The sequence below is a fragment of the Podarcis bocagei genome (assembly GCF_964188305.1).
Source record: "Podarcis bocagei genome assembly, chromosome: 8".
In the NCBI taxonomy this organism is placed as follows: domain Eukaryota; kingdom Metazoa; phylum Chordata; class Lepidosauria; order Squamata; family Lacertidae; genus Podarcis; species Podarcis bocagei.
In genome coordinates, this window is record NC_138133.1 from 68344338 (window position 1) to 68362034 (window position 17697).

A 17697-nucleotide genomic window follows, 5' to 3' on the forward strand; every position below is an offset into this window, starting at 1 on the left:
GGTCGAAATCTCTTTTCAAGCAACAAGGAATTTCAGACAGACTCTCTAATTCACTCTCTCTGGGATCAAGTCGTCCAGAACAGCCATAACTGTCTTACCAACTGTCTTACCAAGCTGATAAAAGGTATCCCTAGCCACTGTGCCCCTATGTGCTTCAAGTGACAAAGATGGATCAAGGAGCATCCCCAGAAATGCTCAGTGGGGCAAATGTTCATGACATGTCATAGGTCAGAGAAGGCAACAGTGAAGTCTTGGCACCTATGTTCCATGAACTGACTGCCCTACGTATAATCTTTCCCCAATTGTATATTTGCAGCAGATGTGGACAGAGTTCTGATTTGACTGAACGGTCTGCACTCTTCAGACCGTAGGCTGGACATACAATTTATGGATGTTCATCTGTGTTTAAAATTTCCCTGCAAATAGAAAGCCAGCAGGAACCTGTCCCCTTCTGGGCTAGCTTTCTACTCACAAAGAGTTTGCTATGTGGCATAGGATTCAACAGCGGTATTCTCCGCCTGTAGCCTGACGCAGAACCAATATCTAATGTGGCATTCTGCTGCATGGATACTCAAGACACACATAAGTTAGCATGAAGAAAAGGGACAAGGGGGCAAAATTCTGGAGCCCTGCAAGAGGTTTTGGGATCAGCCATCACAAAACAAAAGAGAACAAAGGAACGATGTGCACAAAATCAGCACAAAACATTGCAGATGAGCCGTATTCTTACCTAGCACTGCTACCATTGTTAGCAAAATCACAATGTGATTCACTTTCTTTCTTTTATGGAAATACAAAAGAATGCAGAATGCTATTACTGCCAGGATCTGAAAAGAAAAAGCGTAAAAGGCTTAAGTTGCTAAAATGCAGAATAAAAGCTTCAGACAAAATCTTTAACAAGATGTCACATACTTATTTCCCCCTTTAAAGGGATGAGTAAGAGGGGTAACCTCACCACCATTTATCAAACAATTATTCCTATAAACCTTTCCTAAGAAATGTTCACATTTTGCTGTCTAGTTCTCTTACCCTTTCAAGTGCCTACTTTATTTTTACAGCCTTGAAAAGATTTAAAACAAAGGAGAGAAGAGAGAGAGTTCTTGCAGTAATAATCTGGCAAGCAAAGGCATCCAATTTTAACTATGTATAATCACGTTGAGCCATCACTGTACATAGCAGTGCCTGCCACCCTCCAATTGCAATGAGACTACTCTGGTGTAGGTGACTTGAAGATTGCAGCCCGCTCTATGGCTTATCTTACTTACCGCTTGCATTAATTACCTTCACTTACTCTTCTGTTCCTCCACCCTCATCAATAAAACTTGGACTGAACGCACAGTTCTGCTCAGAACACCTGCAATGCATTTGTAACTCTGCACTGGTTTTCAATCACTGCCTAGCCAACTACCTGTCAAAAGGTTGCATAAAAGAAAAATATACCAGCAGAGTTAATGGTACGCGAGGAGAGGCTGCTTTGCAAGACATTCTGCAGATGGGATTTCCTTAACGCTGCACGCAGACTGGGCTTGCTGCTTCATAATCGCCAGCAACACCCCCATATGCACTGCAGCCCCACTCCAAAGCGGCTTCCATATGGGACATAGATTGCTGCTTAGTAGACACATTCCATGGGGTGAATTTCCGCTTTCCAGTGCAGATGTTGGGATGTGGTGGGTGCTTCTTTGACCTGGAAGCGGTGGGTATGCATACATAAAACTCTTTTGTGCTGGCCCTGACCTAATATAGTATTACCTAGTATTCCCTTATGCTAGGTAATACTATTCACATAGTTACATAGGAACACAGGAAACTTTTTTATACAGAGTTAGGCCATCGGTCCATCTTCTTTTTCTTCTTTGGCGATCCCTCATAGCCGAGTAAGGCCAGTTCTGGATCCACACATCCTTCCACGGTGGGAACATAGGTTTCCAGGCAGGAGTTGATCATGGTGAGGGTTTGCCAAGTGTGCCTTCCTCTTAGCACATCTCTCCCTTTCATCCTGAGTTTGAGCGTCTTCAAAGCCCATGACACTTTTGGTAAAGGCTGTTCTCCAATTGGAGCTATCGCAGGCCAGTATTTCCTGGTTGTCGGTGTTTATACTACATTTTTTTAGATTTGCCTTGAGAGAGCCTTAAAACTCTTTTGTTGTCCACCAGCATTATGCTTTCCATTTTTAAGTTTGGAATAGAGTAGTTGCTTTGGAAGACAATAATCAGGCATCTGCACATCTAACTTGATATTGTCCATCTAACTTGATATTGTCCATCTAACTTGATATTGTCTACACTGACTGGCAGCAGATCTCCAAGAGTTTCAGACAAGGGTCACTGCAGCCCTACCTGAAGATTCTGAGAAAAACGGAACCTTGGATCTTTTGCAGGCAAAAGAGTTGTTCTATATCGCTGAGCTGTTTTGAGTAAGAATATTTGTCCACCAAGCCCTGTTGCACTCTTACAAGCAGCGGCTTTCTGGTCCTTTTAGCTGGAGATGCATAGGGACCCAGTACTAAGTCAGACCATTGGTCCTACACTGACTGACAGTGGATCTCCAGGGTATAAGGCAGGGGAACATTCCCAGCCCCACTTAGAGATGCTGGCGATTGAACCAAGGACCTGCATGCAAAGAGATGTTCTAGCATTCAGCTATGGCCTTTCCCATATGGGAAAATACAGTACTACCAATTAGGTTTCTTCTACAACAGCAGATGGCACAGGCTTTCTGGCCTCATCTGCCTTCCCTCCCAGCACACAAGTCTTTCTTAAGGAACCCCAGGGAAGGTGGGGAAGAGCCCCCACTATGAAAGGGGGGGGGAGACCTTGCTTTTCAACTTTTATTACTGGTATATATTTCTGAAGCCTTTTTTTATTTCCTGTGAGTAAGGAGAGTTTGGTAACTGAAAAAGTTGCCTCTTCCTCACTTGCACAGAAAAGCATGTGGTTAGATTCATTTCTTTAAAAAAACAGTTGATTTTAATCATCTGTGTTTTGTTATATGATTACTCTGTTCCATTATGATTTTAGACATCTGTGCTGCATATTCAGTTTTGTTATGGGTTATGGTCAAACAATAAAACCTAAAGAAAATACATAAATAAAACAGCCAATCAGGTATGGGCATTCCTTGGTATCCCAGCTTCCAAATCTGGAACTGTAGGTTTAAAATTCTAAAACTGCCCTCAAGCTGTTCAAGTCAATAAAGAGCAGCAAGTTACATTTGGAAACTCCCCTTTTTACTTCTCACAGGGGGGAAAAACGTCGCCAGTAAATGTTCTGAAAACATGTTCAAATGGGTGTTCTAAGTGCTTCCCTGGACTGCAGCCTAAAGCTTTAGAAGGTGAGGAAAGGTATTTATCCCTAACAAGTCCACAATTTTAAGAAAGTTTTTTTATTTGTTGAGAAAGAAACGACACTGGACATGTTGGCAGGGCAAGGCGCTTGCTTAAAATAATGGGGAAATAAAAGCAGAATAGTGGATATTTTGGCTCCAGGCTTTTAATGACGGCTAGGAAATTGTTACGTGTGCTATGGGCTTGCTGGCTTCCCTCTTTTCTGATATGCAAATTTCCCTTTACTTCCCTTTATAGAACTAACCAAGAAGTTACAGAGTTGTGCTTTCACCAATTGTATTTTCAAGCCAGAATATGCAACTGAAGTTTGAAACATTGCATGCTGTTGATTACAGAAGCGATTCTGATACTGCTCAAAATTCCATAGCATGTTTATGAATAGCAACCATTTTGTGACAGCGCCCACAACACTTTATCAAAATTCCAGATGCGTTCACCAGTCCCCAAAGATTAGGGACCTCTGAACAGATGTGTGTAAAGAAACAGTTTTGAGCCACATTTAATCCATCCACCTAGAATAGTCTTTCTCCCACGAAAAAACTAAAAACAAGCTCCTCTTGTCTTTCAGGGGTGGATTACAAGACATGAAGGGTCTGTGCTGAACTATATCCTGAATCCTATGCATTCCTGACTCATAAATCATGTTTTCCACTCTGTCAAGATTCCCATAAACAGGCATTTCCACTCAAAGGCCACTACAAGCAGAGCCTCCCTCTCTGACATCTAGCACATCATGCCATGCTTCTAAAAGTATGGATTTACTCTCACCCTTTCTTGAATGCTAGAAAGTCCAAGGCAGCCTTTGCAGAGTCAGTTCCTGCAGCTAGTGCAGAGTGCTGCAGCATTTTTGGGCCAGCTCTCTCATTTGAGAGCATTTTACATAAAGCGTATCAAACCCAAACTTACACTACATGTAGAAAAAAAAAGTTTTGTTACACTAGCCTTTAGCTTACTGCGGAGGCGGCCTTGCCTTTTTTTCTATGCTCATTTCCCTATAGTTTGGAAAGGCACTCTTAAATTCACACTCCGTTTGACCCAAGGAATGTGGAAGGAGTAGAAGCTGAAATAAGCAAACAGCAACATCCTTGACCGAAAGAACAATCGGTTCCCACATGAGAAATACCTGTTGACTCTGCAAACCAAGAGTGCCTGAATTACCCTGTACAGTGGATGCTCGGGTTGCGAATGAGATCCGTATGGGATGCACGTTCACAACCTGCAGCGTTCGCAACCCACGTCTGCGCATGCGCAGGTTGCGATTTGGTGCTTCTGCGCATGCACAAAGCGCGGTTTAGCGCTTCTGCGCATGCATGACCGCTGAAACCCGGAAGTAACCCATTCCAGTATTTCCGGGTTTCAGCGGTCCGTAACCCGAAAAAAAACGCAGCCTGAAGCGTCTGTAACCTGAGGTATGACTATACCGAGAGGGAACTCATTCTCTGAGTGCTGATAGTTATGTGGTCGAAAATGGTACCTTCCATGCACAACAGGAAAGTAGCAGTGGACTTGTGGAAATGGCAATGGCCACAGAATGCCAAATGACTGTTGCGCAGAGGGGAAGGTGGACTATATTGGAGGATGCTGGAAGGAGGCACAACTGGCTGGGTTCCAGAATCACAGCACTTCTCGCTGTGATGTTTTGTTCTAGACCCCACTTGCAAACAGCGACTTTTGCATACTGTACTCACCACATAAATCAGGAACTGCCAGTTAACTAAATCATTCTGTATCTTTCTTGCCGTGACTTCCTGGGTAACGCGGGGAGCAAAGGTCACCACCAAAAATGTTCCTGCCATCGTCACAGCTCCACCTTTCAAAATAAATACATGTAGACAAACATGTTGTTATTATTATTTTTTACAAAACACATAACTGGAAGTCTCCAGAGTGAACCTTCTAAATAGCAGCAGTTTGATAATATTTAGGTGACCATGATTATGCACAAGCTCTATTTATCTCCTATGACCTGGTCACATTCCAACCACAGAGACAGCATAATTCTATGCATGTCTACTCAGAAGAATGGCCCACCAAGTTCAATGGACTGCAGAAATGGAAGCATTTGTTTTCCTGACTATGATTCGGCTGCATATACCTCCAAACTGTCTTAGGCAGCTTTACTCATATTACGTATGATATATCAAGTAATATAATCAATGAACTTCCCTTTCCTCTAATTTGGTGGTCTTTCCGTTCTGCTTTGCATGTTTTTGATTTTTGTTGCTTGCATTTAACTTTATTTCAGAACACAATTCCATAGAATTGTAGAGTTGGAAGGAACCTTAAGGGTCATGGAGTCGAACCCCCGGCAATGCAGGAATCCTGTCCACAGCCATCCCTGGGTGGGCTCGAACCACCAACCTTCTGCTTAACAGCAAGACACACTGACCCATTGAGCCATCCTCCTTCTGACATGCTGGTAGTCTCATTGTCCAGTATTTGTATCTACCTGGTGCAAACTGGTTAGCATCATCTGGAATGCTAACCCTCTGTCATAATACTGCCTCTAGACGCCAGGATGACGCGAAACATTGACACATGCCAGGCCAGGTATCTTAATTGTGGGCTGGGGGTCATTCGGATTTGGGGGAAAGTAAATATCACTGAAATCAAGGATGCAACCGCATATGTAGCAGTTGTTTTAATGCAGAGCTGGTAGCTGCATAGCATAGCTCTGATGTCTTGGGATAGTTACATTGCCCTCCTCCTCTCACCACTAATAGCTCTTGCTCCTGGAAGTGGCCAGAACTCATCCTTAAGCCTGAGGACTCCGGGGATTTCCCCAGGCAGCAAGACGTATGCACAGAGTCTTCAGAAGTTACTCTGATATCTCAAGAACACTTCCAAGGGAAGCGGGGAGCAGTGTGAAAATTAATGATCGCAGCACAGGAAAGTGAGGAATTCTGCTCCCCTTCCTTCGGTAGCAGTTTCTTTCTTTACATCACTCGTGGAAGGGCTGTGTGGTAACTACACTCATTGAAAAGAGGATGTGGGCTTGTGACAGAGTGTTCTTGAACGTGCAAGTGCATACAGACATGTGCTTTTCTTCATGAGTATGTCTTGTGTTCTTCGGTGCTGCCAAATGCCAATTTTAAATTGGTCTATGCGGTTTCTAGGCTGCTTTTTAATTTTATTTCAGAGGTCCCATCCCATAAAAATAAAATAAAACAAATCAATAAATCAATGTGGAACGTGAGTTTCTGGGGCACAGACTACTGCACAGAACATCAATGGGACATAATAGCACACTCACAATTTAGAGGTGGGGGGGGGAACAATCCCCACAGTGTTCTATATTTATGTATTTGCACAAACCTCCCAACAATCACCGTATCTGCCATGGTACAGCTAACTCAAATGGAATGCAGCAACATTGTTAAAAAACCTCCATGGCAAAGACAAACTCGCAGAAATAAAATAAATCAGCCCAGAACTCTAGTTAAAACATTGTGCAGTGTACAAGACTGAAGGGGAACATGATCAGCTGAGGGATGAATTCTCCATGTATCACTTGGACCAAATAACTAAATATTATAGGGCTATTGGAGCAGCACTGAATTTCTTTCTCCAAACGCCCACAACAGCTGTGCAATTACCGTACAATCATTACACTAACAGCCTGCATCATCTGCCTGCTTATTTGCGCAGGGAGCCCAGTCATCCTCTTCATTTTGCACGAATGACAGGCACTCCAAACAAGATAGACGTTCCCACACAGATAGCACTTCTGTGTAGGAAAAAAGTATGCAAATCGTCACTAGGGATGGGTGAATTCTGTCAGTTTTGGTTATTCCCTGTTTCCTGTTTTCCAATCTGAAATTCAGTTCTCCACATACTAGTTCACAATCAAAACAAAAACAAAAACCAGCCTCATGAAAACCCACCGGCCTTTTAGTGCAAATATCCCCTACTATACACAATTTTTGTCTAACATACACATGTTTTGGAAACAGTTATCTGCAATATAGTGCATTTTGTATGTTATTTTCACTAATATATATCATACCTTACTTCCTTCCCTTCCTCTTCCCCTTTTAATGAAGATTACCCACTCTAGGATCCCACAGCTAATTCTCCCCTGGTCTCCTCACTGGCCCAAATAGGACTAATTTAGCCAGCTAGCCCTGGTGATCATCTAATGTTTATTGGGACTGTCCCTGCTAAATTGATTTTTGAATTCTGAATTTATTGTTATTCACGTTTTATACTGTATTTTATGCTGTTTTTTGTTGCATCAATTAAGTGTTTTAAATTTGTTGTTAGCCGCCCTGAGCCTGGTTTTCTGAACCAGGAAGGGTGGGGTATAAATAAAAGAATTATTTATTATTATTATTATTATTATTATTATTATTATTATTATTATTATGATATAGAAGTCAAGCTTAGTCGTAAACTGATATGGCTGCTTTGAGCCCTCCACACCAACAAATTACCTCTGTGGCACTTGTTCACAAGCAGTTGATGGGAAGACCTTGTCTAACAGCAAGCAGACAGGTATCATTGCTAGACATTGCTACGGAATTTGAAATTGATCCTTCATCCACCAAACTCCCAGTTAGAGAGCCTCTTGCTTCACTGAGTGACAATGTCATAAGGGATCTGTCTACAGATCAAGCATATGGGTACTGGATCATACAGGCCATAAGGACAGGGAAACCTTCCCATGGATTTGGCCCTTCTTGAAATTGGTCCAGTGAGCCATTCAAGGTGGTTAACAACAGCAAACAGGTTTTGCTGCATATGGGTTCCAATGGCTTTAAAGGCAAATCCCGCAACAGCTTAAAGGCTGTTAAATAGAATACATCATTTGTGTGTAGTACCCCTACTGGTTCAACAGCAAAGTAAAACACTCATTGAGTAGAAGGCCACACCACTTCTTGTTTCAGCTGTGGTGAGTTAGGCTGCAAAAGAAGGCTGTGGTAGATGCTGTTTTGACAACTGCCTGGCGTTCAGCATGGTATGCATTCAGCGAAATAATCCATACACTCTCACGCTCCTATGACAATGAGAAGAGGAGAGCTGGTGCCCAGAAGATCATTGACCTGAGGGGCAGAGATTATGAAACACTGGGAGATCTTTCTGTATGTCTAGAAAGACACCTTCCACCAGTGCTTTGTCCTTGTTGGAGCTGATAGACTGGTCAAACAGGATATATGAACCTCCTTTGACATGTAAACTTACTACAGAGGAAGTAGAGAAGTTCACTGACAAGCCCATGCAAATTCCACAGTGGCCCTATCAGGTTCGGTCTATAGAGAGGTGTGTGAAACAAGTTGCAGAGGCAACAGCCAGGGTAAGGTAAAGGTAAAGGGACCCCTGACCATTAGATCCAGTCGTGGCCGACTCTGGGGTTGCGGTGCTCATCTCGCTTTATTGGCCGAGGGAGCCAGCGTACAGCTTCCGGGCCATGTGGCCAGCATGACTAAGCTGCTTCTGGTGAACCAGAGCAGCACACGGGAACGCCGTTTACCTTCCTGCCAGAGCGGTACCTATTTATCTACTTGCACTTTGACGTACTTTTGAACTGCTAGGTTGGCAGGAGCAGGGACAGAGCAACGGGAGCTCACCCCGTCGCGGGAATTCGAACCGCCGACCTTCTGATCGGCAAGTCCTAGGCTCTGTGGTTTAACCCACAGCACCACCCGTGACGCTGTGGGTTAAACGGCCAGGGTATATGGACATAAAAAGTGTGAGGGCTAAATCAGGCCAAGAAGCAAGTTGGAGGCTGATGTTCAAGAGCAAATCAAAGCAAGACTTAATGAAACTTAATTAAATTTCTTATTAGCTGATGTCATTAGTTTCTAATGTTGTTTTATGATTACAGTGTATCCTTAGTAGCATGTGCTTTATGCAGAGAAACTAAAAATTTTACAGCATTACCCAACATTTTCAGAAGGTAAAATTAAAATTATTTGGTTTTCCAAGAGTAGTTGATGCGCTTTTTAATCAAATGAAGATTTGCTATTCTAAATGTTGTCAAGTCACAAAAATAATAGCATATTTGAATTCCTCACACCCCCAAAACATATTTTTAAGACCCCTCGCTGAATAAATTTGCAAAAACCAAGTTTCACCCCTTCAAATGACATGTCCCATTGTGGTAGACCCATCCATAATCTTAGTGGAGACAAAGACCAGAATGGGCTGACTTGTCTGCCCAGCTGGTTTCCTGAATTTGGTGCCAAAGCTTTTTATTGGGTGAAGGTTAGTGAGGGAAAACAATACTTTCCCCAGGAATACATCCTAGTGTTCTGGTTGAGTTTTAGAGCACACGAGCAGAACTATGACTATGGACAGCTGCTGTGGGAATAAGCATTGTGACAAAGTTTGAGAATCACAGCCATCTCAAATATGTCAACAACATTTATGCAGCAATTGGCCAGAGTAATCTCAAATGTCAAAAATAGCTATAGACTCATTGTCTTACATAAAGCAACCAAAATATCTGCTGGAACTAGTCACATATCTAATAAACGAACCGTAGAGCAAGGCAGATTTAATTTGCAAAAATGTTTTTGAGGCAGACATAAAGTCCAGTGTTTTGTGGAATTGAGATCATGTGTGCTAGCAAAGCATTGCTGAAATGCTCTTGGAAATAACCAAATTAGTATAAAAGGAACAAACAGTTACTATTTTTTAATGTTATAAAAAAGAGCTTGTGTGCAAATATCAACATTAAAAGAGCTGTGAGCAGAATGATCAAGCAATTAGATGCCTTGTTTTTGATAGGACTCCTACTGTTGTCAAACATATCAAAATAGGTAAAATATTGAAGTATTATCTCCCGATTTAAAAACTGGAAGCAAAAACATGAGCATAAATAGAAAACGCCCATTTAATTGATACAGATAAAAGTCTACCTAGGACAGCTCAGTCAAGAATGAGACTCTTAATCTCAGGGTCGTGTGTTTAAGCCTCACATTGGGCAAAAGATTCCTGCATTTCTGGGGGTCAGACTAGATGACCCTTGTGGCCCCTTCCAATTCTATGAGTCTATGATTGGAAGAAAACTTACCAGAAAAAATAGATTCAATGGGACTTTGGGGTTTAAAATCCAAGCTTGTATAACATTTTTTGGGGGAAAAACTGGATGATCCTGCTTTTTATTAAAACTATGTTCCAACCTATTTTAAAATAAGCATATTTATCTTCAGCTGACAAATGTTGGGGGGATAAATATATCTTGCTATTAACGCAGCATTATTTCCCCTATCTAAACAGCACTCCAAGTATTAGACTGGCAGCAAGCATTTACTTACCTAATATACCTTCGGATCTTATGTACTCTTTTAGGAATAAGACAGAAATAACTGCACTACCTGGGGAACAAACAGTCATTGTTAAATGTTACATAATAAGAGACTATATTAAAGATGATGAAGTCGCTTGTGATAACATTGCTTAACAATAATAACAAGAAAAGCACCCATTTGCCTCCACAGTAGCAATATAATCCTGGCAGATCCTGGTGCTAGAACTAGACTCCTAGTTTACTTCCACACACTTTAAAAAAAAAAAATCCATGGAAAATTGGCTACAATCCAAGAGACAGGGCATGTGAAAGGAGTGCTCTGCACAGCACATCCCTCCAACCCTGTTATTTGGGGGCTCTTAAACTGCCACCAATACTACCCACTTCTCCTTGTGCATACATAACTTGGGCACCCTCCTGGCAACAAATGGTTGTGGAGTTTCAACAGTGCCTTCCACATGACTTTACAGGCTTTGATAGGTGCCATTCCCACCATGATTTCTGCTTCTTTCCAACTCTAATGCCTCCCATACATGGACAGGGGCATTGTGGTTCACATTGCTCAATAGAATTTAATTCCCTTTTACAGTGGTACCTCAGGTTACATACGCTTCAGGTTACAGACTCCGCTAACCCAGAAATAGTGCTTCAGGTTATGAACTTTGCTTCAGGATGAGAACAGAAATTGTGCTCCGGTGGCGCGGCAGCAGCAGGAGGCCCCATTAGCTAAAGTGAAGCTTCAGGTTAAGAACAGTTTCAGGTTAAGTACGGACCTCCAGAACGAATTAAGTACTTAACCTGAGGTACCACTGTATTGTGGTCACATCTCAAGAACATTCTTACGAGACCTTGATAGGTGGTACATATACACATCACAACAGGGATGTGAATTATGCACCATGGGAAATTCCTTTCAGGCAGTATCTCAGCCCCACAGAGACTTGCTTAATTTACAAATGCAGCAAAATGAAGTGATTAAAATCCTGAAGTAGTACAAATAAACAGCACAGATATTCTGGTGCAACCCACTACCCAGTGGGTTTGTATTGTATTTGTAGCGATTTTTTTCGTCTAATAGAACATTTAAAAAAGTTTCTGTTTAAAAAATAAAATAAAAGTAAATCTAGCATATTTCCATTTTGTCAATGACCCATAGAAACAGCCAATGAAGAAAATGGCATTTGCAGCAGAAAACTCACATATGGTTCTTCCAAGCATTGCAAAACATTTGTTAAAATCAGTGTCCTGTTTCAAATGCTGTCAAGGGATTAAAAAGAGATAAACAGCAGTGTGTACACTTGCTTCATCAGCAGGAAACCTCCCCCTGAGGACACATAACTTTCTTCTCCCTAGAAATAATTTAAGTATAATTGCTATAACGAGCTACTGGGGGCTGTATAAATTATGACGAGCATAATAATAGCAAAGGTCTTTTTAAAAAGGAGTTACTTGAAGTGCACTTAAGAAACCTATCAACTTAAGATTACCATTTCATGTGGAATATTAGGATGACAGCTTTCGTGAGCAGAAAGTGCTAGTATCCAAGCAACATCTTGTAACACTGCAGCTCTCTGACTGAAAAATTGTGTGTGTGTGTGTTGAGGCAGGGGGAAATGAACCCACCTAGAATATAAATTACTTCTCTCAATGATGCCTCGTGGTGGTAGACTTCTGTCTCACTGGTACCACTTCAGACTGTGGTTGGAGAGGGATGGGGAACACATGACTGAATGCTCTGGTATGAAAAACAGCCCCCACACTGGGAGGAAGGGACAAACGTTCCCCCTGAAATTCTTATACTCTTTGTGGAAAAGCTAGGCCTGAAACTGACACTGGGTCTTTCAAATATCACCAAGGTACCAAGACAGTTGCTATAACGATTATCTAACTGACACAGCATTTATTTGCTCAAGCATTTCTGTCCCCGACACAAAAAGTACCCTGTGCTGAATTGCAGCTACTTCGGTCTATATGGAGCCAGTCGTTTGCACCCAGTTGCCATGCAGTGCTTTGACTTAACTGTGACGTAGCAAAAAGCAGAATTTGGCTTGGTACAGGCTGAAGCAGTCAGATATCATTCCAGAATTGGCTTTTTCCACAGCTGTCACAGCTGGAATTAGTCATGAGAACTCATCTTCATCATAGACACTAATGACCTCTGAAAAGGTACTATTCAGACACAAGAGGAAGCTATCAGCAGACTTTGGGAAATCTTAACGTACGTAAGTATGCAGCATATATTTAAGGGGGGAAACCCTTAAGGTAGCCCCATGAGGATGACACATGCTCAGCCAAAATGCTGTTCAACTTGGGGAGGTGGGAGTCAGAAAGCTGAGGGTTAAAGGAAATGGAATATCCTGGTAAAGGGCATGACTGGATAGAACAGGCAAATTACACCTTTTTGTTGTGGGTGCCACCAGTTTCTCTCTAACAGGCCTATCAATATTTTTATGCTGTATATGCAGTCATCATAGAATGAAAAGTTCATGCAATTGAATTCCATAATACCACCCAAATAGCCAGTTTTCATAATGTCGGTACAAAGCTATACAAACAGAGCAGGTATGGCCTTCCAAATTACCCCTGACCATTGGCCATGTTGGCTGGGGATGGTGGGTGTTGTGGCGCAAAACATCTGGAAAGCACCATATTGAGGAAAGCTGTTCTGTCCCATGATCCAGTATGCTCATGCAACAGCATCTTGGAATCCAAGACAATGTTATAGTATAGAAAAGCGCAGGGATTTTATAGCACATCTCTTCCACTGGAATACTTCTCATTCTAGCAAATATCTCTCTCCAGGGGCCTCTCTTATATGTCTCTTAACTTTCCTTAACCGTTTGTGCAATTATCTCAAATAATTTAAAGAAAAATCTCCATGGATGTCACAGAGGAAAGGTGAGAGGAACCAGCTGGGGAAGCAGTAAGGGACGGAGGCTCAAATCCCAGGGAGTGGTGGCAGGACAACAATGAGTGCTCAGAGGGAGAAGACTGGGAAGAGGAGGTGTTCGAAGATGATGACGTAACAGGGCTTAGTGAGCTGAGAGAATCTGTGGCAGAGAGAAGTAGTCCAGGCTCAGAAGCAGAAGCTGAAGCAAGAGAGTTGGAGGGAGGCAGCCAAGAGGCAGGAATGTGTCAGACTGGTGAAAAGTCACGACGGTCTCCCCCTCCTGCCCTCCCCCCTTGACTCATAGAACCATAGCTGTCAACTTACAGAAAATAAGGGATCAGCAGCCAAAATAAGGGATTTTCTGGGCACAGGTATGTTCAACTTCTGAGCCCCTCCGAGGCAAAGGCAGAAAGCCCAGCCAGCAGCCAAACGAAGCCTCAAGCAGTGGTTCCCACAGCGCAGCAACCCGGTAAAGGGGATGCAGCAAGGAAAACCACCGCCACCTCTCCGCTGGGAAGCGCTGAGCAAAGGCGAGTCCCCAGGGAACGCAGCCAATTTGATCGGCACAAGGCATGCAAGCTCCACCCCCTCAGTCGTTCTTAGACTCCTTATTGGGTGAGCAACGCAGCCAAGCAACACAGTTGGAGCCTCCCTCCTCCCTGGCCGGCATGGAGGGAGGGAGAGGAGCTGCTTCCTTTGAAACCCAGGGAATTTAAGGGACATCATCGATAAGGGATGGCAGCGGGACACGGCGCTGGGATAAGGGAGTTTCCCGCCAAATAAGGGACGGTTGACAGCTATGCCCAGAACCAGAAGAGGCATGAAAAAGGCGAGGAGAGCTTGGCTGCACACAGGCATAGTCTCTGATTGCTTGGGGAAAAAACTCTGAAGAAGAGGAGACTTAAGGCAGCTGTGGGGAGGTGGAGACTGTCAGTCTCGGCAACTGATTCATGAGGTAAGACCTACCACGGATGAGCTGCTTTGCTCATTAGACCTGACACTTAGCTGAGTCTATGAAGTCATGTTTTTGGTAATAAAGAGTTAACTCCAACTTGGAACTGTGTGAGTTATTTCTGGCTCGTTCTTTGACAATGAATAAGGGATGGGGTCGGGGGTCGGGTCATCTTACCTATGACAGCCACATTTCCTAATGGAGCAACGAGCATGACTGAAGCAAATCCGTAGGCGGCGAAATTTCCAATTTCTCCAGTCCCCATGAGTATAATGCCGAACCACCAAAGCTTGCTTCTGTAAAAGGGCTTCTGACTGTCTTGACGCATGAGTCGAAGATGACAGTATTTCTAAAAGTTAGATATGATGGAGAACATGTGAATGAAAGACATGGGTTTGCATGCATGTAACAGATATTGTACTTGACATCAATATGGCATTGCAGAAGCTTTTTGCATCATGCTATCAGTGCTGAAGGAATTATATAAATCTCCAGTCCCTAAATAAACACTCCTGGAATAAAAATGACAGCATGAGCTGAAGTTAGCATTCAGTGTAGGTGGTTTGCAATGCATGACTTTGGAGCTACTTTCAAAATAATGAATTTTTCAGAAAACTCTTCAAATTCTTAGGGACATCCTGGTGTCAATGCCAAGAAACCAAAAAGAATGAAAGGCCCAGCCAGGTGCCAGTCTGAATAAGACTGATAAGACATTAGCTTCACTTAAGTGGGGAAGGTGGGAAACTGCATGTAACCAGAAATACAAAGAGACCACCAAATGACCAAAATTAATATTTGATTTCTTTGGCAGCAACCTCTAAATGGAATTATTTAGATTTGTATTTAGATCTGGACAGAGGAAACTCGGTTCACACAATCAGTAATTAGGATTTGTTGAGGACTTCTCCACACTTACCACTCTCTCCAAGCACAGTCCACGATTAAAAGCTCCATATCGGAGCAATCTTTTCTTTTGCCCTGGGGCTTTCCCTGTGAAAATCTACTCTTTAAAGCTCAATTGGAGGAAACATCCATTTGCAGAAAACCTGAATTGGCATTTGCTCCAATTCAGCTTTAAAGAGTAGGTTTTCACAGGGAAAGCTTGGGGCAAAAAACCCCACCCCGAATCACTCAGACACAAAGCTTTTAAGTGTGGACCTGTGCCTGCAAAGAGTGGGGCAAAAGGTACCGTATTTTTCGTCCCATAGGACGCACCTAGTTTTTGGGGGGGAAATAAAGGGGAAATTTCCTTTATTCCCCCCCCCCAAACCAGGTCGGGGAACAGCGGGATGGCGGCGCTGCGCCTCCCGGCTGTCCTCCGAGCTTGTGGGGCTGGCCGATGTCTGCCCGGCGCACGGGGCGCTCTGCTTCAGGGCGCCCTGTGCGCCGGGCGGCAGGCTGCTATCCGCAGCGTGGGGAGCCCTGCAGGAACTTCCGCGGGCTTCCCAGGCTTGCTGATAGCTTCCTGAAGCCTGGAGAGCGAGAGGGGTCAGTGCGCACCGACCCCTCTCGCTCTCCAAGCATCAGCGAAAGCCTGTATTCGCCCCATAGGACGCACACAGATTTCCCCTTCATTTTTGGAGGGGAAAAGTGCGTCCTATAGGGCGAAAAATACGGTAAGTCTGGATAAACTCTGAGATAGTGCTTTCAAAAATTGTATTACTAATGAAAAGCAATAATCAGCTACTATACTAAACTACAAGGGACACGGGTGGTGCCTATGATTTGCCGATCAGAAGGTCGGCGGTTCGAATCCCCATGACGGGGTGAGCTCCCGCTGCTCGGTCCCTGTTCCTGCCAACCTAGCTCCTGCCAACCTAGTTCGAAAGCACGTCAAAGTGCAAGTAGATAAATAGGTACCACTCTGGCAGGAAGGTAAACGGCGTTTCCGTGCGCTGCTCTGGTTCGGCAGAAGCGGCTTAGTCATGCTGGCCACATGACCTGGAAGCTGTACGCTGGCTCCCTCAGCCAATAAAGCGAGATGAGCGCCGCAACCCCAGAGTTGGTCACGACTGGTCCCTTTACCTTTACCTTTTTATACTAAAGTGCTACAGAAGGGGCACAGCTTCTTGACAGACACAGTGGACCCCATGCAGTTCTCTGTTTTGCCCTCCATTTCATATGCATACCTGGCCCTAAATGAGCAGAATGATGGCAACATGAGAACACACCTTGTCAGTGGTGGCTTCCCCACTCTCCACAAGGAGACATGTCCTGAGACATTTTTGGTTTTTAGCTGCCAGGCAAAACGCTTCCTTTTTACCCAGGATTTTGGTCCTTAATTTGAATGGCTTCAGATATTTGAACCTGGAACAGCTCAGTCGGTACAGCATGAGACTCTGAATCTCGGGGTTGTGGGTTCGAGCCCCATGTTGGGCAAACGATTTCTGCATTGTGAGGCCTTGAAATGGCCCTTGTGGTCCCTTCCAACCCTACAATTCTATGTTTTGTGGCTTCTTTTAGTGGTGCAGGATCTGTAAGACCTGACTTATATTTGCATACATGTGTTTTTTGGGCTTTTATTGGTTGTGTTTTGTTACAATTGGTTATAGTATTTATACTATTTTGGTAAGTTGCTTTGGGTTGCCTTGGTGAGGAAAGCATCATCATCATCATCATCATCATCATAACAACAACAACAACAATCTGAACACTGGAAGGAGAGGGGAAGGTGGCAATATGAAAAGCTGCTTTCAAATGGTAGAGCGATTAAGCCAAGCGCTCGCATACAGAATCAATTTCCATTGGCTTCCACATGGGAGCTGTAACATTCAAATTGGTAGTCAAAAGATCTTTACTGCGGGACAAGGATTACTGAGTGCGTGGTGAGCATTGATTTCATGGAAGGGTGGTAATCCGATCACTGCTCTGCGCTGCAAGCCAATGCTCAGCTCACTTTCAGACGTTTTGCCTTAATATGGGCAAAGTATAAGGACCAAAGAGAAGGAAATGTGGCAACTGTTAAGGAGGCACAGGGATGTGGCTCTTGTTTATACGGAAATTTGATATGGTGGCTCCTATGCTTAGGAACTTTTGCCTAGCATTAAAAAAAAAAAACCCCAAATAAATCACAATACTAAATACGATTCGCAGGAAGAAGGTTGAAAATAAGTTGTGTAGTCAAATATCAACGAATTAAATATAAAAGTCGCAGAACTTTAAGTGTGCTTTTATGCCTGAACAGAGGAATAAAACTCAAAGCATATTGTAAGGTAATCAGTAGCTCAGTGCTGTGTTATGTAAGTGCGCTATTAACC

The 17697-nt window shown here is 43.3% G+C and overlaps 1 protein-coding gene across 3 annotated transcripts in view; it reads right to left on the bottom strand.

The window, feature by feature from the left end:
- NIPAL2 (NIPA like domain containing 2) overlaps nt 1-17697 on the bottom strand; it is a 52310-nt gene that overhangs the window by 28729 nt on the left and 5884 nt on the right. For 2 of the 3 annotated variants that reach the window (XM_081204960.1, XM_081204959.1), the window contains exons 3-6: nt 14618-14789; nt 10606-10665; nt 5035-5156; nt 731-827 (exon numbers count right to left, since the gene is read on the bottom strand). In XM_081204960.1, the coding sequence (XP_081061086.1) occupies nt 731-827; nt 5035-5156; nt 10606-10665; nt 14618-14789 (451 nt within the window). The remainder of the gene's footprint in view (nt 1-730; nt 828-5034; nt 5157-10605; nt 10666-14617; nt 14790-17697) is intronic. The other variant, XM_081204961.1, reaches the window with a different exon arrangement.